The sequence below is a fragment of the Staurois parvus genome, unplaced genomic scaffold, assembly GCF_062004578.1.
Source record: "Staurois parvus isolate SC_StPar_1 unplaced genomic scaffold, SC_StPar_1.0 ptg002707l, whole genome shotgun sequence".
Lineage (NCBI taxonomy): Eukaryota > Metazoa > Chordata > Amphibia > Anura > Ranidae > Staurois > Staurois parvus.
In genome coordinates, this window is record NW_028320503.1 from 65,470 (window position 1) to 92,135 (window position 26,666).

General features: G+C 45.0%; 3 protein-coding genes across 3 annotated transcripts in view; 2 read left to right on the plus strand and 1 right to left on the minus strand.

Annotated features, from left to right (window-relative positions):
* The window catches only part of LOC149429414 (F-box/LRR-repeat protein 6-like), an 81,156-nt gene that overhangs the window by 29,384 nt on the left and 25,106 nt on the right, over window positions 1-26,666 (minus strand). The window lies entirely within an intron of this gene.
* LOC149429416 (uncharacterized) lies at window positions 183-6,485 on the plus strand. Its single transcript, XM_089666436.1, has 6 exons — window positions 183-200; window positions 315-591; window positions 1,123-1,459; window positions 5,191-5,198; window positions 5,987-6,245; window positions 6,329-6,485. The coding sequence occupies exons 1-6, from the start codon at window positions 183-185 to the stop codon at window positions 6,483-6,485; spliced, it is 1,056 nt and encodes a 351-aa protein (XP_089522562.1).
* On the plus strand, window positions 6,915-11,800 carry LOC149429417 (F-box/LRR-repeat protein 6-like). Its single transcript, XM_089666437.1, has 4 exons — window positions 6,915-7,019; window positions 10,189-10,384; window positions 11,080-11,341; window positions 11,421-11,800. The coding sequence occupies exons 1-4, from the start codon at window positions 6,915-6,917 to the stop codon at window positions 11,713-11,715; spliced, it is 858 nt and encodes a 285-aa protein (XP_089522563.1). The 3' UTR covers window positions 11,716-11,800.

A 26,666-nucleotide genomic window follows, 5' to 3' on the forward strand; every position in this document is an offset into this window, starting at 1 on the left:
GCAGAAGCCTGCCTGCCAGCCAGCAATGTTTTTTACTGACTTTAAATTCAAGTACATGAAAGATTTTCTGATGTTTCTATAGGATAGACACTGCTGCTCTGGGATCCCAGAATCTGCCACTCTTTCATGTGGTCAGGGAACAAAGATGCCGTTACACTGAGGTATCAACTCTATGATATGCAATGTGTTCAGATGTCTGGGTAGGTGACCGGTCCTCTTCACAGTTCATGCTGTTGGGCTGGTCCTATGATGAGCTTGCTTCTCAGGTTCCTCTGTTCCCATTGTAGGTGCTGAGACTGGTAGGCGTCCATTAGCTGGCAAACCTCAAACCTCAGAACCACACCGGTGCCCCTGGGTTTCCTCTGCTGCAGGAACTGGTTGCCCCCTCCCCCCCAGTCACAGATGATGTCCTTCTGAGGCTGCTGAAAAATTCTAGGAAGCTGCGAGTTCTAGACCTGAATGGATGCTACTACATCTCACCACAGTGCTTGTCGGAGCTCCCATGTACTGGTCAGTATCTGAGCAACTCCAGAGCACAACCCCCGCATTCCTGGTGTGAGTATCGCCTTCATCCACAGAAAGTCCTCATAGGCCTTCAGAGCCGAACTCCCACTTGAAGCCGGAGGCCAACTAACCCATTTGGAAAGCCATCTGCATGAAGGTGTGCCCCCTCTTCCTCTCCCTCCCTCCTTCCTCTCCCTCCTTTCTTCCTCTCCCTCCCTCCTTCCTTCCTCTCACTCCCTCCTTCCTCTCTCTCCCTCCTTCCTTCATCTCACTTCTTCCTTCCTTCCTCTCCCTTCTTTCCTCTCCCTCCCTTTTTCCTTCCTCTCCCTCCCTTCTTCCTCTCCCTCCCTCCCTTCTTCCTCTCACTCCTTCCTTCCTCCTTCCTCTCCCTCTTTCCTCTCCCTCCCTCCTATCCTCTCCCTCCCTTTTTCCTTCCTCTCCCTCCCTCCTGTCCCTCCTTCCTCTCCCTCCCTTCCTTCCCCTTCCTTCCTTACTCTCCCGCTTTCCTCTCCTTCCCTCCTTCCTTCCTCTCCCTCCCTTTTTCCTCTCCTTCCTTCCTCTCCCTCCTTCCTTTCTTCCTCTCCCCTCCATTTCCCCTCTTTCTCCTACCCCCTTCCATATTTCCATCTACTGTAATCTTCTGTCAGCCTTTGGTTGGGTTGTCTGGGTCTAATCTTTGCTTGTCTTTGTCAGATGTGATGCAGCTCTACCTGGGGGCGTACTACTTCACTGGAGTGCCCCCATCGAACATTTCTGAGTCCCATCTGCTGACCTGTAAATGGCGGCACAGCCTGCAGGAACTGGACTTGAAGGGTCAACGATACACAGAGGAGGATTTGGCGGAGGCCTTGATTAATCTCTACAAAGGAAGTGGTGCAGACAATGAGATGGTCGGCAATAACAAACTGCGATTCCTGAACCTCTCAGAAACCAGAGTCACGCCCCACACTGTCAGGTGACCAATCCGCAATATAGATATTTGTTGTGATCGTCTGCCCCCCCCCGCAGAGTAACTGACCCTCCTTTTCTCTGCAGAGATGTCCTCCTCCACTGCCACGCCCTCACCCACCTCGACCTGTCCTGCCGCAACATTCCCCGAGGACAGGACCGCGTCTACCACAGCAGAGGAAACATTGAGAGGTGCCTGGCTCATCTGACCCAAAAACTGCAGGAGGTGGAAGAGCAGTGACACGCCCCCGAGGAGCTCTGTGTATTGAAAAAAAAGGATCCAGTGGATCTCCTGTGCTCAAATGGAATCCTGCTGGATGTACAGTACTTGGGTCCAAACCCCAAAAAGGTTAAATATAGAACCTAAATTGTATTAATAATTCCCGAGTACGGGTCTTTTTTTATTATGGGAAGCCCCCCTTACGTAGCCTTGTTTGATTTTCCCCCCTGGTAGGCCCATTGTTAGTGGGATCGGCTCCCTGAGCTCCAGAGTGGGCGAATATATCGACCAATTCCTGCAACCTCTTGTTGTCAACACACCCGCATTTTTGAAAGATACTAAACAAATACTTGTTGACATCAAGACTATTAAATGACATGTGCCTACTTACCTTGTCACGGCAGATGTGTCTGCATTATACAGCCATATAAAACACACAGACGGCATGGCGGCAGACCAACTTTATCTGAACTTGGCCACAGATATTCCCCCAACACAAAAACCTTTTATTCTACACCTTTTAGACTTCTCCCAGAGCTAATTGGAGCCAGGAGTGAGCCAACCTTGACTCCAATCAGTGTGATGATATTGGATGTGTTGCTGACAGCTGTCCTGCCCTTAAAAAACACACATCTGTTTTGGGTTTACTGATTTCAAGAAGCACTGTCTGATGTGAACCATGCCTCACAGAAAAGAGCTCTCAGAAGACCTACCATCAAGAATTGTTGACTTGCATGAAGCTGGAAAGGGTTACAAAAGTATCTCCTTGAGCCTTGATGTTCCTGTGTCCACGGTAAGACAGACTGTCTACAAATAGAGAAAGTTTAGCACTGTTGCTACTCTCCCTAGGTGCGGTCGTCCTGTAAAAATGACTGCAAGAGCACAGCGCAGAATGCTGCATGAGGTAAAGAAGAATCCCAGAGTGTCAGCTAAAGACCTACAGAAATCTCTGGCACATGATAACATTTTTGTTGACACATCTACAATAAGGAAAACATTAAACAAGAATGGAGTACATGGGAGGACACCACGGAGGAAGCCATTGCTGTCCAAAAAGAATATCGCAGCACGTTTGAAGTTTGCAAAAGAGCACCTGGATGTTCCACAGCACTACTGGCAAAATATACTGCGGACAGATGAAACCAAGATTGAGTTGTTTGGGAAGAACACACAACACTATGTGTGGAGAAAAAAAGGCACAGCACACCAACATCAAAACCTCATTTCCACTGTGAAACATGGCGGAGGGAGCATCATGGTTTGGGGCTGCTTTGCTGCCTCAGGGCCTGGATGGATTGTTGTCATTGATGGGAAAATGAATTCCAGAGCTTATCAAGACATTTTGCAGGAAAACTTACGACCATCTGTCCGCCAACTGAACCTCCGCAGAGGATGGGTGATGCAACAGGACAATGACCCAAAGCATACAAGTAATTCAACAAAACAATGGCTGCAACAGCACAGAATACGCCTTCTGGAGTGGCCCAGTCAGAGTCCTGACCTCAACCCGATTGAAATGCTGTGGCATGACCTTAAGAGATCGATTCACACCAGACATCCCAAGAATATTGCTACACTGAAACAGTTTTGTGAAGAGGAGTTGTCCAAAATGACTCCAGATCGTTGTGCAGGTCTGATCTGCAACTACAGGAAACGTTTGGTTGAGGTTATTTATTATGGGAAGCCCCCATTACGTAGCCTTGTTTGATTTTCCCCCTGGTAGGCCCATTGTTAGTGGGATCGGCTCCCTGAGCTCCAGAGTGGGCGAATATATCGACCAATTCCTGCAACCTCTTGTTGTCAACACACCCGCATTTTTGAAAGATACTAAACAAATACTTGTTGACATCAAGACTATTAAATGACATGTGCCTACTTACCTTGTCACGGCAGATGTGTCTGCATTATATAGCCATATAAAACACACAGACGGCATGGCGGCAGACCAACTTTATCTGAACTTGGCCACAGATATTCCCCCAACACAAAAACCTTTTATTCTACACCTTTTAGACTTTGCTATGAAGCACAATTATTTTGGTTTGGCAACAAATTTTATTTACAAACCACTGGTGTCGCCATGGGCGCTAAATTTGCCCCAAGTTTCGAGGAATTTATTCATGGCTAGATGGGAGGAGGACCTCATTTACTCAAGAGATTGGCCACACCTTTTATTTTATCGCAGGTATATTGATGATGTATTCTTACTGTGGCAAGGAGACAAATTCACCCTTAATAACTCTTTTACTACATTGAATTTTAACGACCTGAATATTTAAATAAATTGGTATTGTTTATTTTATCTTTTTTTTTTTTTTAAAGATAAGTGAGATGTGATTTTTGAAAATATATTTTCTATTAATTTTTGCACACCTATATTTCAGGTTTTATATGGATTTTTATGGTAGTTATGAATTTAGTTATGTTTATTGTGATTTTAAAATCGTTAAGAGGATACCGCTGTAAGTTTGGTCGGGATTAAATACAAGCATTGTGGATTCGCTGTAGAGTCATTGGAGTGTATTGTTTACAGCGTTCCCATTCAGGGAAATTAATAAATAGTGGGATGGTTGGGGGTTGGTGTCCTTATCTCTGAGGAAGTCCCGCAACGTGTCAGATGTTGGGACTTCCTCAGAGATATGGACGCCAACCGCCCCGCTATGATGTTATGACGTCATCACGTACTGCCATAAGAGGATTGACGGAGTGGTTCTCTTATTAGGCTCTATTATATGTGGCTTTTCAGACTGTTTTCTGTCATTTACCTTTCACCCTCTTCCACTCCGGACACTTTCACCCTCTTCCACTCCGGACACTTTCACCCTCTTCCACTCCGGACACTTTCACCCCCTTCCAGTCCAGACACTTTCACCCCCTTCCAGTCCACCACCAAGATGTTCCCACCACCATGCTTCACAGATGGGATGGTGTTTTTGGGGTGACGTGCAGTGCCATGTGACCTGCAAACATGATGTGTATTATGGCATCCAAAGAGTTCCATTTTGACCTAGTCTGACTTCAATTGCACCTTTAGAAATATATTTACTGAGAAAAATTGTGACGTGTTCAATACGTATTTTACCCGCTGTATTTTTTTTCTACCATCTAGAATTTAGAAGTTGGACACCCGTTTATGTAAGTGCAAATGAACTTGTTGAACTGGTTCATAAAGGCTAGTGAAACAGGAAGTGATGTTGGCAGGAAATGGGGAGGAAATAAATGAGATAACACAACTACAAGGGGAGTCTGGAGGGAGACCTGGGTAGAAGGAAGAGGCAGGGAAGGGAAGAATCTTTGCATACAGAGTCTTTTCTGAAGCAGAAGCCTGCCTGCCTGCCAGCCAGCCAGCAATGTTTTTTACTGACTTTAAATTCAAGTACATGAAAAGATTTTCTGATGGTTCTATAAGACAGACACTGCTGCTCTGGGATCCCAGAATCTGCCACTCTTTCATGTGGTCAGGGAACAAAGATGCCGTTACAGTGAGGTATCAACTCTATCATATGCAATGTGTTCAGATGTCTGGGTAGGTGACCGGTCCTCTTCACAGTTCATGCTGTTGGGCTGGTCCTATGATGAGCTTGCTTCTCAGGTTCCTCTATTCCCATTGTAGGTGCTGAGACTGGTAGGTGTCCATTGGCTGGCAAACCTCAAACCTCAGAACCACACCGATGCCCCTGGGTTTCCTCAGCTGCAGGAACTGGTTGCCCCCTCCCCCCAGTCACAGATGACGTCCTTCTGAGGCTGCTGAAAAATTCTTGGAAGCTGTGAGTTCTAGACCTGAATGGATGCTACTACATCTCACCACAGTGCTTGTCGGAGCTCCCATGTACTGGTCAGTATCTGAGCAACTCCAGAGCACAACCCCCGCATTCCTGGTGTGAGTGTCGCCTTCATCTACATCCACAGAAAGTCCTCATAGGCCTTCAGAGCCGAACTCCCACTCGAAGCCGGAGGCCAATTAACCCCTTTGGAAAGCCATCTGCATGAAGGTGTGCCCCCTCTTCCTCTCCCTCCCTCCTTCCTCTCCCTCCTTTCTTCCTCTCCCTCCCTCCTTCATCTCACTTCTTCCTTCCTTCCTCTCCCTTCTTTCCTCTCCCTCCCTTCTTTCCTCTCCCTCCCTCCTTCCTTCCTCTCCCTCCTTCCTTCCTCTCCTTCCTTCCTCCTCCCTCCCCCTTCCTCCTCCCTCCCCCTCCCTCCCCTCCCCTCCATTTCCCCTCTTTCTCCTACCCCCTTCCATATTTCCATCTACTGTAATCTTCTGTCAGCCTTTGGTTGGGTTGTCTGGGTCTAATCTTTGCTTGTCTTTGTCAGATGTGGAGCAGCTCTACCTGGGGGCGTACCTCTTCACTGAAGTGCTCCCACCGAATTCTGGGTCTTATCTGCTGACCAGAAAATGGCGGCACAGCCTGCAGGAATTGACCTTGAAAGATGAACGATACACAGAGAGGGATTTGGCAGAGGCCTTGATTAACCTGTACAAAGGAAGTGGTGCTGACAATGAGATGGTCGGCAATAACAAACTGCATTTCCTCAACGTCTCAGAAACCAGAGTCACGCCCCACGCTGTCAGGTGACCAATCCGCAATATAGATATTTGTTGTGATCGTCTGCCCCCCCCCCTCGCAGAGTAACTGACCCTCCTTTTCTCTGCAGAGATGTCCTCCTCCACTGCCACGCCCTCACCCACCTCGACCTGTCCTTCTGCCACAACATTCCCCGAGGACTGGACCGCGACTACCACGGCAGAGGAGACATTGAGAGGTGCCTGGCTCATCTGACCCAAAAACTGCAGGAGGTGGAAGAGCAGTGACACGCCCCTGAGGAGCTCTGTGTATTGAAAAAAAAGGATCCAGTGGATCTCCTGTGCTCAAATGGAGTCCTGCTGGATGTGCAGTACTTGGGTCCAACCCCCAAAAAGGTTAAATATAGAATTCAACCTAAATTGTATTAATAATTCCCGAGTACGGGTCTTTTTTTATTATGGGAAGCCCCCCTTACGTAGCCTTGTTTGATTTTCCCCCCTGGTAGGCCCATTGTTAGTGGGATCGGCTCCCTGAGCTCCAGAGTGGGCGAATATATCGACCAATTCCTGCAACCTCTTGTTGTCAACACACCCGCATTTTTGAAAGATACTAAACAAATACTTGTTGACATCAAGACTATTAAATGACATGTGCCTACTTACCTTGTCACGGCAGATGTGTCTGCATTATACAGCCATATAAAACATACAGACGGCATGGCGGCAGACCAACTTTATCTGAACTTGGCCACAGATATTCCCCCAACACAAAAACCTTTTATTCTACACCTTTTAGACTTTGCTATGAAGCAATTATTTTTGGTCTGTCAACAAATTTTATTTACAGACCACTGGTGTCGCCATGGGCACTAAATTTGCCCCAAGTTTGGCGAATTTATTCATGGCTAGATGGGAGGAGGACCTCATTTACTCAAGAGATTGGCCACACCTTTTATTTTATGGCAGGTATATCGATGATGTATTCTTACTGTGGCAAGGAGACAAATTCACGCTTAATAACTATTTTACTACATTGAATTTTAACGACCTGAATATTTTAATAAATTGGTATTGTTTATTTTATCTTTTTTGTTTTTTTTTAAAGATAAGTGAGATGTGATTTTTGAAAATATATTTTCTATTCATTTTTACACACCTACAGTTGCAAGAAAAAGTATGTGAACCCCTTGGGATTACGTGGAGTTTTGCATGAATTGGGCATAAAATGTGCTCTGAACGTCATCTAAGTCACAACAATAGAAGAACACAGTCTGCTGAACATAATACTACACAAACATTAGATGTTGCCATGGTTTCATTGCACATAACATGTAAACATTCACAGTGCAGGGAGGAAAAAGTATGTGAGGCCCTAGCTTAATGACTTCTCCCAGAGCTAATTGGAGCCAGGAGTGAGCCAACCTTGACTCCAATCAGTGTGATGATATTGGATGTGTTGCTGACACCTGTTTTGGGTTTAATGGTTTCAAGAAGCACTGTCTGATGTGAACCATGCCTCACAGAAAAGAGCTCTCAGAAGACCTACCATCAAGAATTGTTGACTTGCATGAAGCTGGAAAGGGTTACAAAAGTATCTCCTTGAGCCTTGATGTTTATGTGTCCACGGTAAGACAGACTGTCTACAAATGCAGAAAGTTTAGCACTGTTGCTACTCTCCCTAGGCGTGGTCGTCCTGTAAAAATGACTGCAAGAGCCCAGCGCAGAATGCTGCATGAGGTAAAGAAGACTCCCAGAGTGTCAGCTAAAGACCTACAGAAATCTCTGGCACATGCTAACATTTTTGTTGACACATCTACAATAAGGAAAACATTAAACAAGAATGGAGTACATGGGAGGACACCACGGAGGAAGCCATTGCTGTCCAAAAAGAATATTGCAGCACGTTTGAAGTTTGCAAAAGAGCACCTGGATGTTCCACAGCACTACTGGCAGAATATACTGTGGACAGATGAAACCAAGATTGAGTTGTTTGGGAAGAACACAAAACACTATGTGTGGAGAAAAAAAGGCCCAGCACACCAACATCAAAACCTCATCCCCACTGTGAAACATGGCGGAGGGAGCATCATGGTTTGGGGCTGCTTTGCTGCCTCAGGACTGGACGGATTGTTGTCATTGATGGGAAAATGAATTCCAGAGTTTATCAAGACATTTTGCAGGAAATCGTACGACCATCTGTCCGCCAACTGAAGCTCCGCAGAGGATGGGTGATGCAACAGGACAATGATGACCCAAAGCATACAAGTCATTCAACAAAACAATGGCTGCAACAGCACAGAATACGCCTTCTGGAGTGGCCCAGTCAGAGTCCTGACCTCAACCCGACTGAAATGCTGTGGCATGACCTTAAGAGATCGATTCACACCAGACATCCCAAGAATATTGCTACACTGAAACAGTTTTGTGAAGAGGAGTGGTCCAAAATGACTCCAGATCATTGTGCAGGTCTGATCTGCAACTACAGGAAACGTTTGGTTGAGGTTATTGCTGCCAAAGGAGGGTCAACCAGTTATTAAGTCCAAAGGTTCACATACTTTTTCCTCCCTGCGCTGTGAATGTTTACATGTTATGTGCAATGAAACCATGGCAACATCTAATGTTTGTGTAGTATTATGTTCAGCAGACTGTGTTCTTCTATTGTGACTTAGATGACGTTCAGAGCACATTTTATGCCCAATTCATGCAAAACTCCACGTAATCCCAAGAGGTTCACATACTTTTTCTTGCAACTGTATATTTCAGGTTTTATATGGATTTTTATGGTAGTTATGAATGTAGTTATGTTTATTGTGATTTTAAAATCGTTACGAGGATACCGCTGTAAGTTCGGTCGGGATTAAATACAAGCATTGTGGATTCGCTGTAGAGTCATCGGAGTGTATTGTTTACAGCGTTCCCATTCAGGGAAATTAATAAATAGTGGGATGGTTGGGGGTTGGTGTCCTTATCTCTGAGGAAGTCCCGCAAAGTGTCAGATGTTGGGACTTCCTCAGAGATATGGATGCCAACCGCCCCGCTATGATGTTATGACGTCATCACGTACTGCCATAAGAGGATTGACGGAGTGGTTCTCTTATTAGGCTCTATTATATGTGGCTTTTCAGACTGTTTTCTGTCATTTACCTTTCACCCTCTTCCACTCCGGACACTTTCACCCCCTTCCAGTCCAGACACTTTCACCACCCTTCCAGTCCGGACACTTTCACCCCCTTCCAGTCCACCACCAAGATGTTCCCACCACCATGCTTCACAGTTGGGATGGTGTTTTTGGGGTGACGTGCAGTGCCATGTGACCTGCAAACATGATGTGTATTATGGCATCCAAAGAGTTCCATTTTGACCTAGTCTGACTTCAATTGCACCTTTAGAAATATATTTACTGAGAAAAATTGTGACGTGTTCAATACGTATTTTACCTGCTGTATTTTTTTTCTACCATCTAGAATTTAGAAGTTGGACACCCGTTTATATAAGTGCAAATAAACTTGTTGAACTGGTTCATAAAGGCTAGTGAAACAGGAAGTGATGTTGGCAGGAAATGGGGAGGAAATAAATGAGATAACACAACCACAAGGAGAGTCTGGAGGGAGACCTGGGTAGAAGGAAGAGGCAGGGAAGGGAAGAATCTTTGCATACAGAGTTTTTTCTGAAGCAGAAGCCTGCCTGCCTGCCAGCCAGCAATGTTTTTTACTGACTTTAAATTCAAGTACATGAAAAGATTTTCTGATGTTTCTATAGGATAGACACTGCTGCTCTGGGATCCCAGAATCTGCCACTCTTTCATGTGGTCAGGGAACAAAGATGCCGTTACAGTGAGGTATCAACTCTATCATATGCAATGTGTTCAGATGTCTGGGTAGGTGACCGGTCCTCTTCACAGTTCATGCTGTTGGGCTGGTCCTATGATGAGCTTGCTTCTCAGGTTCCTCTGTTCCCATTGCAGGTGCTGAGACTGGTAGGCGTCCATTAGCTGGCAAACCTCAAACCTCAGAACCACACCGGTGCCCCTGGGTTTCCTCAGCTGCAGGAACTGGTTGCCCCCTCCCCCCCAGTCACAGATGACGTCCTTCTGAGGCTGCTGAAAAATTCTAGGAAGCTGCGAGTTCTAGACCTGAATGGATGCTACTACATCTCACCACAGTGCTTGTCGGAGCTCCCATGTACTGGTCAGTATCTGAGCAACTCCAGAGCACAACCCCGGCATTCCTGGTGTGAGTGTCGCCTTCATCCACAGAAAGTCCTCATAGGCCTTCAGAGCCGAACTCCCACTTGAAGCCGGAGGCCAACTAACCCATTTGGAAAGCCATCTGCATGAAGGTGTGCCCCCTCTTCCTCTCCCTCCCTCCCTCCTTCCTTCCTCTCCCTCCCTCCTTCCTTCCTCTCACTCCCTCCTTCCTCTCTCTCCCGCCTTCCTTCATCTCACTTCTTCCTTCCTTCCTCTCCCTTCTTTCCTCTCCTTCCCTTTTTCCTTCCTCTCCCTCCCTTCTTCCTCTCCCTCCCTCCCTTCTTCCTCTCACTCCTTCCTTCCTCCTTCCTCTCCCTCTTTCCTCTCCCTCCCTCCTTCCTTCCTCTCCCTTCTATCCTCTCCCTCCCTTTTTCCTTCCTCTCCCTCCCTCCTGTCCCTCCTTCCTCTCCCTCCCTTCCTTCCCCTTCCTTCCTTACTATCCCGCTTTCCTCTCCTTCCCTCCTTCCTTCCTCTCCCTCCCTTTTTCCTCTCCTTCCTTCCTCTCCCTCCTTCCTTTCTTCCTCTCCCCTCCATTTTCCCTCTTTCTCCTACCCCCTTCCATATTTCCATCTACTGTAATCTTCTGTCAGCCTTTGGTTGGGTTGTCTGGGTCTAATCATTGCTTGTCTTTGTCAGATGTGATGCAGCTCTACCTGGGGGCGTACTACTTCACTGGAGTGCCCCCATCGATCATTTCTGAGTCCCATCTGCTGACCTGTAAATGGCGGCACAGCCTGCAGGAACTGGACTTGAAGGGTCAACGATACACAGAGGAGGATTTGGCGGAGGCCTTGCTTAATCTCTACAAAGGAAGTGGTGCAGACAATGAGATGGTCGGCAATAACAAACTGCGATTCCTGAACCTCTCAGAAACCAGATTCACGCCCCACACTGTCAGGTGACAAATCCGCAATATAGATATTTGTTGTGATCGTCTGTCCCCCCCGCAGAGTAACTGACCCTCCTTTTCTCTGCAGAGATGTCCTCCTCCACTGCCACGCCCTCACCCACCTCGACCTGTCCTGCCGCAACATTCCCCGAGGACTGGACCGCGTCTACCACGGCAGAGGAGACATTGAGAGGTGCCTGGTTCATCTGACCCAAAAACTGCAGGAGGTGGAAGAACAGGGACACTCCCCCGAGGAGCTCTGTGTATTGAAAAAAAAGGATCCAGTGGATCTCCTGTGCTCAAATGGAGTCCTGCTGGATGTACAGTACTTGGGTCCAACCCCCAAAAAGGTTAAATATAGAATTCAACCTAAATTGTATTAATAATTCCCGAGTACGGGTCTTTTTTTATTATGGGAAGCCCCCCTTACGTAGCCTTGTTTGATTTTCCCCCCTGGTAGGCCCATTGTTAGTGGGATCGGCTCCCTGAGCTCCAGAGTGGGTGAATATATCGACCAATTCCTGCAACCTCTTGTTGTCAACACACCCGCATTTTTGAAAGACACTAAATACTTGTTGACATCAAGACTATTAAATGACATGTGCCTACTTACCTTGTCACGGCAGATGTGTCTGCATTATACAGCCATATAAAACACACAGACGGCATGGCGGCAGACCAACTTTATCTGAACTTGGCCACAGATATTCCCCCAACACAAAAACCTTTTATTCTACACCTTTTAGACTTTGCTATGAAGCACAATTATTTTTGGTTTGGCAACAAATTTTATTTACAAACCACTGGTGTCGCCATGGGCGCTAAATTTGCCCCAAGTTTCGGGGAATTTATTCATGGCCAGATGGGAGGAGGACCTCATTTACTCAAGAGATTGGCCACACCTTTTATTTTATGGCAGGTATATTGATGATGTATTCTTACTGTGGCAAGGAGACAAATTCACCCTTAATAACTATTTTACTACATTGAATTTTAACGACCTGAATATTTAAATAAATTGGTATTGTTTATTTTATCTTTTTTTTTTTTTAAAGATAAGTGAGATGTGATTTTTGAAAATATATTTTCTATTAATTTTTACACACCTATATTTCAGGTTTTATATGGATTTTTATGGTAGTTATGAATTTAGTTATGTTTATTGTGATTTTAAAATCGTTAAGAGGATACCGCTGTAAGTTCGGTCGGGATTAAATACAAGCATTGTGGATTCGCTGTAGAGTCATCGGAGTGCATTGTTTACAGCGTTCCCATTCAGGGAAATTAATAAATAGTGGGATGGTTGGGGGTTGGTGTCCTTATCTCTGAGGAAGTCCCGCAACGTGTCAGATGTTGGGACTTCCTCAGAGATATGGACGCCAACCGCTCCGCTATGATGTTATGACGTCATCACGTACTGCCATAAGAGGATTGACGGAGTGGTTCTCTTATTAGGCTCTATTATATGTGGCTTTTCAGACTGTTTTCTGTCATTTACCTTTCACCCTCTTCCACTCCGGACACTTTCACCCCCTTCCACTCCGGACACTTTCACTCCCTTCCAGTCCAGACACTTTAACCTCATTCCAGTCCGGACACTTTCACCCCTTCCAGTCCACCACCAAGATGTTCCCACCACCAAGATGTTCCCACCACCACGCTTCTCAGTTGGGATGGTGTTTTTTTGGTGACGTGCAGTGCCATGTGACCTTCAAACATGATGTGTATTATGACATCCAAAGAGTTCAATTTTGACCTAGTCTGACTTCAATTGCACCTTTAGAAATATATTTACCGAGAAAAATTGTGACGTGTTCAATACGTATTTTACCCGCTGTATTTATTTTCTACCATCTAGAATTTAGAAGTTGGACACCCGTTTATATAAGTGCAAATGAACTTGTTGAACTGGTTCGTAAAGGCTAGTGAAACAGGAAGTGATGTTGGCAGGAAATGGGGAGGAAATAAATGAGATAACACAACTACAAGGGGAGTCTGGAGGGAGACCTGGGTAGAAGGAAGAGGCAGGGAAGGGAAGAATCTTTGCATACAGAGTCTTTTCTGAAGCAGAAGCCTGCCTGCCTGCCTGCCAGCAATGTTTTTTACTGAAAAGATTTTCTGATGGTTCTATAAGATAGACACTGCTGCTCTGGGATCCCAGAATCTGCCACTCTTTCATGTGGTCAGGGAACAAAGATGCCGTTACAGTGAGGTATCAACTCTATGATATGCAATGTGTTCAGATTTCTGGGTAGGTGACCGGTCCTCTTCACAGTTCATAATGTTGGGCTGGTCCTATGATGAGATTGCTTCTCAGGTTCCTCTGTTCCCATTGTAGGTGCTGAGACTGGTAGGCGTCCATTGGCTGGCAAACCTCAAACCTCAGAACCACACCGGTGCCCCTGGGTTTCCTCAGCTGCAGGAACTGGTTGCCCCCTCCCCCCTAGTCACAGATGACGTCCTTCTAAGGCTGCTGAAAAATTCTTGGAAGCTGTGAGTTCTAGACCTGAATGGATTCTACTACATCTCACCACAGTGCTTGTCGGAGCTCCCATGTACTGGTCAGTATCTGAGCAACTCCAGAGCACAACCCCCGCATTCCTGGTGTGAGTGTCGCCTTCATCTACATCCACAGAAAGTCCTCATAGGCCTTCAGAGCCGAACTCCCACTTGAAGCCGGAGGCCAACTAACCCCTTTGGAAAGCCATCTGCATGAAGATGAGCCCCCTCTTCCTCTCCCTCCTTTCTTCCTCTCCCTCCCTCCTTCCTCTCCCTCCCTCCCTCCTTCCTTCCTCTCCCTTCTTTCCTCTCCCTCCCTTTTTCCTTCCTCTCCCTCCCTCCTTCTTTTCCTTCCTTCCTCTCCCTCCCTCCTTCATTCCTCTCCCTCCCTCCTTCCTTCCTCTCCCTCCTTCCTCCTCCCTCCCTCCTTCCTTCCTCTCCCCTCCATTTCCCCTCTTTCTCCTACCCCCTTCCATATTTCCATCTACTGTAATCTTCTGTCAGCCTTTGGTTGGGTTGTCTGGGTCTAATCTTTGCTTGTCTTTGTCAGATGTGGAGCAGCTCTACCTGGGGGCGTACCTCTTCACTGAAGTGCTCCCACCGAATTCTGGGTCTTATCTGCTGACCAGAAAATGGCGGCACAGCCTGCAGGAATTGACCTTGAAAGATGAACGATACACAGAGAGGGATTTGGCAGAGGCCTTGATTAACCTGTACAAAGGAAGTGGTGCAGACAATGAGATGGTCGGCAATAACAAACTGCGTTTCCTCAATGTCTCAGAAACCAGAGTCACGCCCCACGCTGTCAGGTGACCAATCCGCAATATAGATATTTGTTGTGATCGTCTGTCCCCCCCGCAGAGTAACTGACCCTCCTTTTCTCTGCAGAGATGTCCTCCTCCACTGCCACGCCCTCACCCACCTCGACCTGTCCTTCTGCCGCAACATTCCCCGAGGACTGGACCGCGTCTACCATGGCAGAGGAGACATTGAGAGGTGCCTGGCTCATCTGACCCAAAAACTGCAGGAGGTGGAAGAACAGGGACACTCCCCCGAGGAGCTCTGTGTATTGAAAAAAAAGGATCCAGTGGATCTCCTGTGCTCAAATGGAGTCCTGCTGGATGTACAGTACTTGGGTCCAACCCCCAAAAAGGTTAAATATAGAATTCAACCTAAATTGTATTAATAATTCCCGAGTACGGGTCTTTTTTTATTATGGGAAGCCCCCATTACGTAGCCTTGTTTGATTTTCCCCCCTGGTAGGCCCATTGTTAGTGGGATCGGCTCCCTGAGCTCCAGAGTGGGCGAATATATCGACCAATTCCTGCAACCTCTTGTTGTCAACACACCCGCATTTTTGAAAGATACTAAACAAATACTTGTTGACATCAAGACTATTAAATGACATGTGCCTACTTACCTTGTCACGGCAGATGTGTCTGCATTATACAGCCATATAAAACATACAGACGGCATGGCGGCAGACCAACTTTATCTGAACTTGGCCACAGATATTCCCCCAACACAAAAACCTTTTATTCTACACCTTTTAGACTTTGCTATGAAACACAATTATTTTTGGTTTGGCAACAAATTTTATTTACAAACCACTGGTGTCGCCATGGGCGCTATATTTGCCCCAAGTTTCGGGGAATTTATTCATGGCTAGATGGGAGGAGGACCTCATTTACTCAACAGATTGGCCACACCTTTTATTTTATCGCAGGTATATCGATGATGTATTCTTACTGTGCCAAGGAGACAAATTCACCCTTAATAACTATTTTACTACATTGAATTTTAACGACCTGAATATTTAAATAAATTGGTATTGTTTATTTTATTTTTATTTTTTTTTTAAAGATAATTGAGATGTGATTTTTGAAAATATATTTTCTATTAATTTTTACACACCTATATTGCAGGTTTTATATGGATTTTTATGGTAGTTATGAATTTAGTTATGTTTATTGTGATTTTAAAATCGTTACGAGGATACCGCTGTAAGTTCGATCGGGATTAAATACAAGCATTGTGGATTCGCTGTAGAGTCATCGGAGTGTATTGTTTACAGCGTTCCCATTCAGGGAAATTCATAAATAGTGGGATGGTTGGGGGTTGGTGTCCTTATCTCTGAGAAAGTCCCGCAAAGTGTCAGATGTTGGGACTTCCTCAGAGATATGGACGCCAACCGCCCCGCTATGATGTTATGACGTCATCACGTACTGCCATAAGAGGATTGACGGAGTGGTTCTCTTATTAGGCTCTATTATATGTGGCTTTTCAGACTGTTTTCTGTCATTTACCTTTCACCCTCTTCCACTCCGGACACTTTCACTCTCTTCCAGTCCGGACACTTTAACCTCCTTCCAGTCCGGATACTTTCACCCCTTTCCAGTCCACCACCAAGATGTTCCCACCACCATGCTTCACAGATGGGATGGTGTTTTTGGGGTGACGTGCAGTGCCATGTGACCTCCAAACATGATGTGTATTATGGCATCCAAAGAGTTCCATTTTGACCTAGTCTGACTTCAATTGCACCTTTAGAAATATATTTACCGAGAAAAATTGTGCCGTGTTCAATACGTATTTTACCCGCTGTATTTTTTTTCTACCATCTAGAATTTAGAAGTTGGACACCCGTTTATATAAGTGCAAATGAACTTGTTGAACTGGTTTGTAAAGGCTAGTGAAACAGGAAGTGATGTTGGCAGGAAATGGGGAGGAAATAAATGAGATAACACAACTACAAGGGGAGTCTGGAGGGAGACCTGGGTAGAAGGAAGAGGCAGGGAAGGGAAGAATCTTTGCATACAGAGTCTTTTCTGAAGCAGAAGCCTGCCTGCCTGCCAGCAATGTTTTTTACTGACTTTAAATTCAAGTACATGGGCGCATGCACGGCCGGCGAAGCGGATGGTCACGGACTGAGACCCGCTCCGTCCCGCCGTCAGTGTAACAGCGGCACCTACCAGACCTGAGGGTCCCGACCGTCACCGGACCACTTATGAAGGGTGTGCAACCCTTCAAATCCATGCCTCGCCGTCGCAGAACCCCTGGATCACCAGGGAAGCTGACGAGTTTCTTTCCGGCCGTCTCCCCTGATATCCAAGATGGCGCCGGCTTGTCAGACAGGCACAGCAGCACAGTGGGAGATAGTGCAGCCCTGCACACAGATCCACGCCTGAGAGCTCCACCATCATCACCTCCACTATCCCCTACTGCCTGCAGCCCTGCAAAATCAAGGCCAAGGCTGGAAATAGATCCTACCACTGAGAATCTACCACATGTATTACCTACATTACAGGAAAACATTACACCCTCACTGATTGAATCATTCCCTGTATCTGATCAACCGATCACAGAGATTAGTATGAAAAACATGCTACTTTCCCTGCGTCAGACACTACATAATGATATCACGGCTTCCTCATCCCAAATCTCTAATACAATGCAACAACAAGACTCGAGAATACGCCATATTGAAACAAGAATGGAGGACATGATATCAGCTCATAATGACATGATAGATGCACACACAGATCACTCGACAGATCTTGAGCAAATTAAGTTAAAAATAGCAGATCTAGAAGATCGCTCGAGGCGGAATAACGTCAAATTAAGAGGTATACCAGAAACCATTACCTCTGATGCTCTGCTCCCGTACATTCAACAATTTATGAAGCACCTACTCCCATCTATCTCGGAGCAAGAGCTGGCCATAGATCGGGCACATCGGATACCCAAACCATCTTTCCTCTCAGCTTCCATTCCGAGAGATGTTTTAGCCCGCATCCATTTTTACCATGTGAAAGAACGCATGATGGCCGCTGCCAGAAACCCGCCACCTCTTCCACCATCCCACACGAACATCCAATTGTATGCAGATCTGTCAAAAGATACACTCCTCAACCGTAAAAAATTGGTGTCTGTTACCAAGGCACTCTGTAACCACGGCATCAGCTACCAGTGGGGATTCCCTACTAAACTAATAGTTAAACGCCACGGTAGAATTTACACTATTAAAACACTGGAATCTGGCATTGACTTACTGCAATCTTGGAACATAATACCAGTGGATCCGCCACGCTCTGCCCACTACAACCACCAACAAATGGAAGCAGAATAACCAAATCTCCTTTATATGGTCCTATTGTGACTCCTCAGCCGAATGAACGCTACTATCTGAAACACTGACTCACGGCCTCACTAAGTCCACCAATGTGTCGATTGAAAGTATAGCATGACCTCCGTTGTGGTCAACGCCAACCCGCACCCCCATGTTTGACAGTAGCGATTATTGCTACTCATGTTCCTTGAGTTATCCGCAAGATTTTTTTACCCCTTCTTACCTATCCAATCCCCGGAACCACCAGCTCGTCTGATCCTCCTCACAACCTGAAACATGATGGAACATATCCTCTGCAACTTTTTTTCGGTAGTCACTATCTCACTATTTTGAAACAACTAACATACTCTACCAAACAGTCCACCAACACTACAAATGATTAACCTTACATCTCTGAATGTGCGAGGCTTGAACTCTCCCTTTAAGAGATCTATGCTCTACAAAGAGACCCGCACACTCCATGCTGATGTCTTGTTCCTACAGGAGACACACTTCGTATCTTCTAAAACTACCAAAGCTAAATATGCACGGCTTCTCCCACATCTACATGGCTAATAACCAAAAGAAAAAAAATGGTGTCATCACAGCCATTAAGGACTCTATACAATTTCAGTTCATTTCTGAGTTGGCGGACCCTCAAGGTCGCTTTCATATCTTAATCGGTAAAATCAATAATATCCCATACACTCTGGTCAATGTATACGGCCCTAACCACCAACAGATGAAATTCTACAAAAAACTCTCCTCTACAGTCTCTCCTATATCACAGGGTAGGCTTATTATCGGAGGGGACTTCAACATCATTGGAGACACACTTCTGGACTCATCTTCAACCAAAAGAGCTCCCAACTTGAGCTTCAACAACATTCTACACACACATGACCTATATGATATCTGGCGTTGCCAACATGGATCGGAAAGAGACTACACGTATTTTTCCCCAGCTCACCTATCATACTCCAGAATAGACTTTCTCCTTACGGATAAATGGACTCTTCAGCATATAACTTCATCCAATATCGGCAGTATAACCTGGTCGGACCATGCTCCAGTCAATATAACCCTAGACGACATTCAACATTCTTCAATCCCCCGAATATGGAGAATGAACTCTACGATCTTGAAACAACCTGAGAACCAGAAATACTTATTAGATGCACATAAGGTATTTTTTGAATGTAATGATACTCCTGATATCTCCATTTCCACATTATGGCCTACTTACAAAGCATATATGAGAGGTATTCTTATACAACTTAACGCACGCATAAATAGGACACGAACCCAACAAATCGACCAATTATTAGCATCCATAAAACTTAAGGAAGACGCAAATAAGAAAAACCCTACCCCCTCCATATCTACATCTCTCTCCGCTGATAGAAACAAACTCCGTATACTCCTACTACACAAATATGACTTAAACCTACAGAAAACAAAAACACGATTCTACTCCCTGGCTAATAAGGCAAACTCACTCCTAACCAAAACAATTAAACAAAAACGCCTTAAAGCTAAAATTACCTCTATCCGACAGCCTACAACACACGATTGTCTTACAAACCCACAGGATATAGCGGAGGCCTTTGCTGATTACTACAAGACACTATACAATATTGTAGATGACCCAAATACATCTCAACCAACACCCACTCTAATACAAAAATTCCTAAACAATATACATCTTCCTCACCTTACATCCTCACAACTTGAATCCATATCTTCCCCTATAACGCCAGTGGAAATAGAAAAAAAACATTCGATCGTTGCCTCTCAACAAATCCCCAGGTACCGATGGCTTTACTAATGAATTTTATAAAACATTCGCCCCACACTTAACTCCCTATCTCTCCACGCTCTATAACTACAGTCATGGCCGAAATTGTTGGCACCCTTGATATTTTTCCTGAAAATCAAGTATTTCACACAAAAAAGGTATTGCATTAACACATGTTTTGCTATACACATGTTTATTCCCTTTGTATGTATTGGAACAAATATAAAACAGAGGCAGAAAAGCAAATATGACATAATGTCACACAAAACCCCAAAAATGGGCTGGACAAAAGTATTGGCACCCTTAACTTAATATTTGGTTGCACACCCTTTGGAAAACATAACTGAAATCAGTCGCTTCCTATAACCATCAATAAGCTTCTGACACCTCTCACCCGGAATTTTGGACCACTCTTCCTTTGCAAACAGCTCCAGGTCTCTCTTATTGGAAGGACACCTTTTCCCAACAGCAATTTTAAGATCTCTCCACAGGTGTTCAATGGGATTTAGATCTGGGCTCATTGCTGGCCACTTCAGAACTCTCCAGCGCTTCTTTGCCATCCATTTCTGAGTGCTTTTTGACGTATGTTTGGGGTCATTGTCCTGCTGGAAGACCCAGGATCTTGGACGCAAACCCAGCTTTCTGACACTGGGCCCTACAGTGCGACCCAAAATCCTTTGGTAATCCTCAGATTTCATGATGCCTTGCACACAGTCAAGGCACCCAGTGCCAGAGGCAGCAAAACAACCCCAAAACATCATTGAACCTCCACCATATTTTACCGTAGGTACTGTGTTTTGTTCTTTGTAGGCCTCATTCCGTTTTCGGTAAACAGTAGAATGATGTGCTTTACCGAAAAGCTCTATCTTGGTCTCATCTGTCCACAAGACGTTTTCCCAGAAGGCTTTTGGCTTACTCAAGTACATTTTGGCAAACTGTAGTCTTGCTTTTTTATGTCTCTGTGTCAGCAGTGGGGTCCTCCTGGGTCTCCTGCCATAGCGTTTCATTTCATTTAAATGTCGACGGATAGTTCGCGCTGACACTGATGCTCCCTGAGCCTGCAGGACAGCTTGAATGTCTTTGGAACATGTTTGGGGCTGCTTATCCACCATCCGGACTATTCTGCGTTGCAATCTTTCATCAATTTTCCTCATCCGTCCACGACCAGGGAGATTAGCTACAGTGCCATGGGTTGCAAACTTCTTGATAATGTTGCGCACTGTGGACAAAGGCAAATCTAGTTCTCTGGAGATGGACTTGTAACCTTGAGATTGTTGATATTTTGCCACAATTTTGGTTCTCAGGTCCTCAGACAGTTCTCGTCTCCTCTTTCTGTTGTCCATGCTTAGTGTGGCACAGACAGACACACAATGCAAAGGTTAAGTGAACGTCTCTCCTTTTTATCTGCTTTCAGGTGTGATTTCTATATTGCCCACACCTGTTACTTGCCCCAGGTGAGTTTACAGGAGCATCACATGCTTGTAACATTCTTATTTATCCGCAGTTGTGAAAGGGTGCCAATACTTTTGTCCAGCCCATTTTTGGAGGTTTGTGTGACATTATGTCGAATTTGCTTTCTTTCCTCCCTTTTTTTGTTTTGTCCCAATACACACAAAGGGAATAAACATGTGTATAGCAAAACATGTGTTAATGCAATACGTTTCGTGAGAAATACATGATTTCCTGGAGAAATATCAAGGGTGCCAACAATTTCGGCCATGACTGTATGTGGCCGAAGCTGGCACTTTTCCGAAAGAAATGCTAATGTCCATAATCACTACAATCCCAAAACCAGGCAAAGATTCCCAATTAACCCATAACTATAGACCGATTTCACTGCTAAACACAGACATCAAACTTTACGCCAAAATAATAGCTCAAAGACTACTACCTTCTCTTCCCCTACTAATCCCTCCGGACCAAGTAGGATTCACCCCCGGCCGCCAGGCACCCGATGCTACCAGAAGACTGTTATCTCTTCTTCAAAAACTTGACTCCACCAAACAACCCTCTATATTCCTTTCCCTTGATGCAGAAAAAGCATTTGATCGTATACGCTGGCAATTTATGAAGCTAACACTACAAAAATTTGGAATTAACGGTTGGATGCTCTCTGCAATCCTCTCGCTCTATTCCCACCCATTGGCCAGAGTATTGACCGACGGTACACTGTCCAAACCCTTTCACATATCTAATGGCACGAGACAAGGTTGCCCCTTGTCCCCCATAATATTTACATTACTCATTGAACCTTTAGCGGCGCGTCTCAGAGCTGACCCTTCCTTCACAGGGATCACCCATCTTGACAGAGAACATAAAATCAGCCTTTTTGCAGATGATATCATATTAATGATCACAAACCCACAAAAATCTCTTCACGCAATACGATCCCATCTTCAGTCATACTCGGAAGTCTCATACTATAAACTTAATGAAGCCAAATCCTCAATTTTAAATCTCCATGTACCTACCAAAGTTCAGCAATCATTAATTAAACAATTTCCCTTTATATGGGAACAACACAGCATACCCTATCTGGGAATTAACCTCACCTCCTCGTTAGAGAAACTCTATGGGGCTAATCATAAACTTCTCCTCGACTCTATCCCACAGGAACTTAACAATTTACGCACGTCTACACTATCCAAACTTGGGAGAATAGCGACCCTGAAAATGTGTATACTCCCCAAAATTTTATATATATTCCGCACACTTCCTGTACCAATCCCAAACAGCTTCTTTAATAAGTTACAATTTTTGCCAAATTTCTTTGGAACTCAAAACGCCCGAGATATACAACTAATCTCCTAATACGCCCAGTATCCAGAGGTGGTGCAGGTCTTCCACACCTCAAATCGTATTACACTGCAACCCTCTTAGACCAGGTTTATTTCTGGTGGCACCCAACCCAAGAAAAGATATGGTCTACTATGGAAACGATTCCACAGCATTTGAGCTCACCTAGAGATATCCTATTTACTCCATGTACGCATCTGACCAACAATATATTTCACCATCCCTGCATTCAAGCTACTATACAGGCGTGGTACGATCTCATAAACTACTCCTCCACAGATACCATATCACTACCCACCCCAATTACCACCCTACACCTTATAATACCTTTCTTGAATCTAAAACAATGGCACCGACATGGAATTACACACTTACAACAGCTGTATACAAGAAATACCATTGATTCCTTCTCCACTTTACAAAGTAATTTTCATCTCCCCAACTCAGAACACTTTACGTATTTAAGAATTGCACATGCTTTGCACAACACATCTACTCAAACTCTGATTAACATCCCTACCACGGCATATAATTTCCTAAACAAATCACAATATCCGCGAAAAGGGATCTCTACTTTTTACACACTCAGTATCAACTCGCAATTTTCTCCACAAACGACTTCCCTTAGCAATTGGGAGAAACTCTTAGCTCAACAAGTCCCACTCCATTCATGGGAGAAAACCTTTAATATTACCTATAAAGCCTCTCGATGTAGCACCCACTGGGATTCTTTCTTAAAAATACTGCACCAATGGTACCTGACTCCAGTAAAACTCTCCATGTACTACCCTCTACATTCCCCTCTTTGTTGGAGGCAATGCGGAGACATAGGATCAACTCTCCATATACTGTGGTCATGCAAATCCATTAGATCATACTGGAACAATGTTTTTCATTTCATTTCAACATTAACTGAATCTCCAATCGTTCCTAACCACGCCCTCGCTATTCTCCATATTGACATTGATCAGTTCCCTAAAGAGACCCGCACGATCATCGTTCACATATTAGCTGCGGCAAAACTTAATATCACTAGACTGTGGAACTCCACTAAATCCCCTTCTCTCACCTCACTCATATCGGATCTAAACATCCAATGTGACATGGAGAGAAGATCATCTCTAAATACCTCCACCTACCATAAGTTACAATTTCAGTGGGCTAGATGGCTACGGAACCCGAACTGTTCTGTAATATGCTGATTACCTACATTACTGAAACTGACTCCTGTAACACCCAAGTGACATGCTGGTTCCGACCCCCTAGCCTCTCCCCCACCTGTCCCCCCCCCCATACCCCATACCTCTCCCTTCCCTACTATATGTTCTTGTTTATTATCCCTGTCTACTCTTATAACCTACATTATGTTTGCGGCTCTTAAACTGTTAGTATGTTTACTTTGAATGCAATACTGGAAACCATTCCCCCGGCCTAATGGTGGGGTATTTATCCTGCTTGTTAATTTGTCATGTTGATTGAACCGTAAACCTATGCTATGTAAAACAGTGAAATTTTTAATAAAAATTATTTGAACATAAATTCAAGTACGTGAAAAGATTTTCTGATGGTTCTATAAGATAGACACTGCTGCTCTGGGATCTCAGAATCTGCACTCTTTCATGTGGTCAGGGAACAAAGATGCCGTTACAGTGAGGTATCAACTCTATCATATGCAATGTGTTCAGATGTCTGGGTAGGTGACCGGTCCTCTTCACAGTTCATAATGTTGGGCTGGTCCTATGATGAGCTTGCTTCTCAGGTTCCTCTGTTCCCATTGTAGGTGCTGAGACTGGTAGGCGTCCATTGGCTGGCAAACCTCAAACCTCAGAACCACACCGGTGCCCCTGGGTTTCCTCAGCTGCAGGAACTGGTTGCCCCCTCCCCCCCAGTCACAGATGACGTCCTTCTAAGGCTGCTGAAAAATTCTTGGAACCTGTGAGTTCTAGACCTGAATGGATGCTACTACATCTCACCACGGTGCTTGTCGGAGCTCCCATGTACTGGTCAGTATCTGAGCAACTCCAGAGCACAACCCCCGCATTCCTGGTGTGAGTGTCGCCTTCATCTACATCCACAGAAAGTCCTCATAGGCCTTCAGAGCCGAACTCCCACTCGAACCCGGAGGCCAACTAACCCCTTTGGAAAGCCATCTGCATGAAGGTGTGCCACCTCTTCCTCTCCCTCCTTTCTTCCTCCTCCCTCCTTTCTTCCTCTCCCCTCCATTTCCCCTCTTTCTCCTACCCCCTTCCATATTTCCATCTACTGTAATCTTCTGTCAGCCTTTGGTTGGGTTGTCTGGGTCTAATCTTTGCTTGTCTTTGTCAGATGTGGAGCAGCTCTACCTGGGGGCGTACCTCTTCACTGAAGTGCTCCCACCTAATTCTGGGTCTTATCTGCTGACCAGAAAATGGCGGCACAGCCTGCAGGAATTGACCTTGAAAGATGAACGATACACAGAGAGGGATTTGGCAGAGGCCTTGATTAACCTGTACAAAGGAAGTGGTGCAGACAATGAGATGGTCGGCAATAACAAACTGCGTTTCCTCATTGTCTCAGAAACCAGAGTCACGCCCCACGCTGTCAGGTGACCAATCCGCAATATAGATATTTGTTGTGATCGTCTGTCCCCCCCGCAGAGTAACTGACCCTCCTTTTCTCTGCAGAGATGTCCTCCTCCACTGCCACGCCCTCACCCACCTCGACCTGTCCTTCTGCCGCAACATTCCCCGAGGACTGAACCGCGTCTACCACAGCAGAGGAGACATTGAGAGGTGCCTGGCTCATCTGACCCAAAAACTGCAGTAGGTGGAAGAGCAGGTACACTCCCCCGAGGAGCTCTGTGTATTGAAAAAAAAGGATCCAGTGGATCTCCTGTGCTCAAATGGAGTCCTGCTGGATGTACAGTACTTGGGTCCAACCCCCAAAAAGGTTAAATATAGAATTCAACCTAAATTGTATTAATAATTCCCGAGTACGGGTCTTTTTTTATTATGGGAAGCCCCCCTTACGTAGCCTTGTTTGATTTTCCCCCCTGGTAGGCCCATTGTTAGTGGGATCGGCTCCCTGAGCTCCAGAGTGGGCGAATATATCGACCAATTCCTGCAACCTCTTGTTGTCAACACACCCGCATTTTTGAAAGACACTAAATACTTGTTGACATCAAGACTATTAAATGACATGTGCCTACTTACCTTGTCACGGCAGATGTGTCTGCATTATACAGCCATATAAAACACACAGACGGCATGGCGGCAGACCAACTTTATCTGAACTTGGCCACAGATATTCCCCCAACACAAAAACCTTTTATTCTACACCTTTTAGACTTTGCTATGAAGCACAATTATTTTTGGTTTGGCAACAAATTTTATTTACAAACCACTGGTGTCGCCATGGGCGCAAAATTTGCCCCAAGTTTCGGGGAATTTATTCATGGCTAGATGGGAGGAGGACCTCATTTACTCAAGAGATTGGCCACACCTTTTATTTTATGGCAGGTATATTGATGATGTATTCTTACTGTGCCAAGGAGACAAATTCACCCTTAATAACTATTTTACTACATTGAATTTTAACGACCTGAATATTTAAATAAATTGGTATTGTTTATTTTATCTTTTTTTTTTTTTAAAGATAATTGAGATGTGATTTTTGAAAATATATTTTCTATTAATTTTTACACACCTATAGTTCAGGTTTTATATGGATTTTTATGGTAGTTATGAATTTAGTTATGTTTATTGTGATTTTAAAATCGTTACGAGGATACCGCTGTAAGTTCGGTCGGGATTAAATACAAGCATTGTGGATTCGCTGTAGAGTCATCGGAGTGTATTGTTTACAGCGTTCCCATTCAGGGAAATTCATAAATAGTGGGATGGTTGGGGGTTGGTGTCCTTATCTCTGAGGAAGTCCCGCAACGTGTCAGATGTTGGGACTTCCTCAGAGATATGGACGCCAACCGCCCCGCTATGATGTTATGACGTCATCACGTACTGTCATAAGAGGATTGACGGAGTGGTTCTCTTATTAGGCTCTATTATATGTGGCTTTTCAGACTGTTTTCTGTCATTTACCTTTCACCCTCTTCCACTCCGGACACTTTCACTCCCTTCCAGTCCAGACACTTTAAC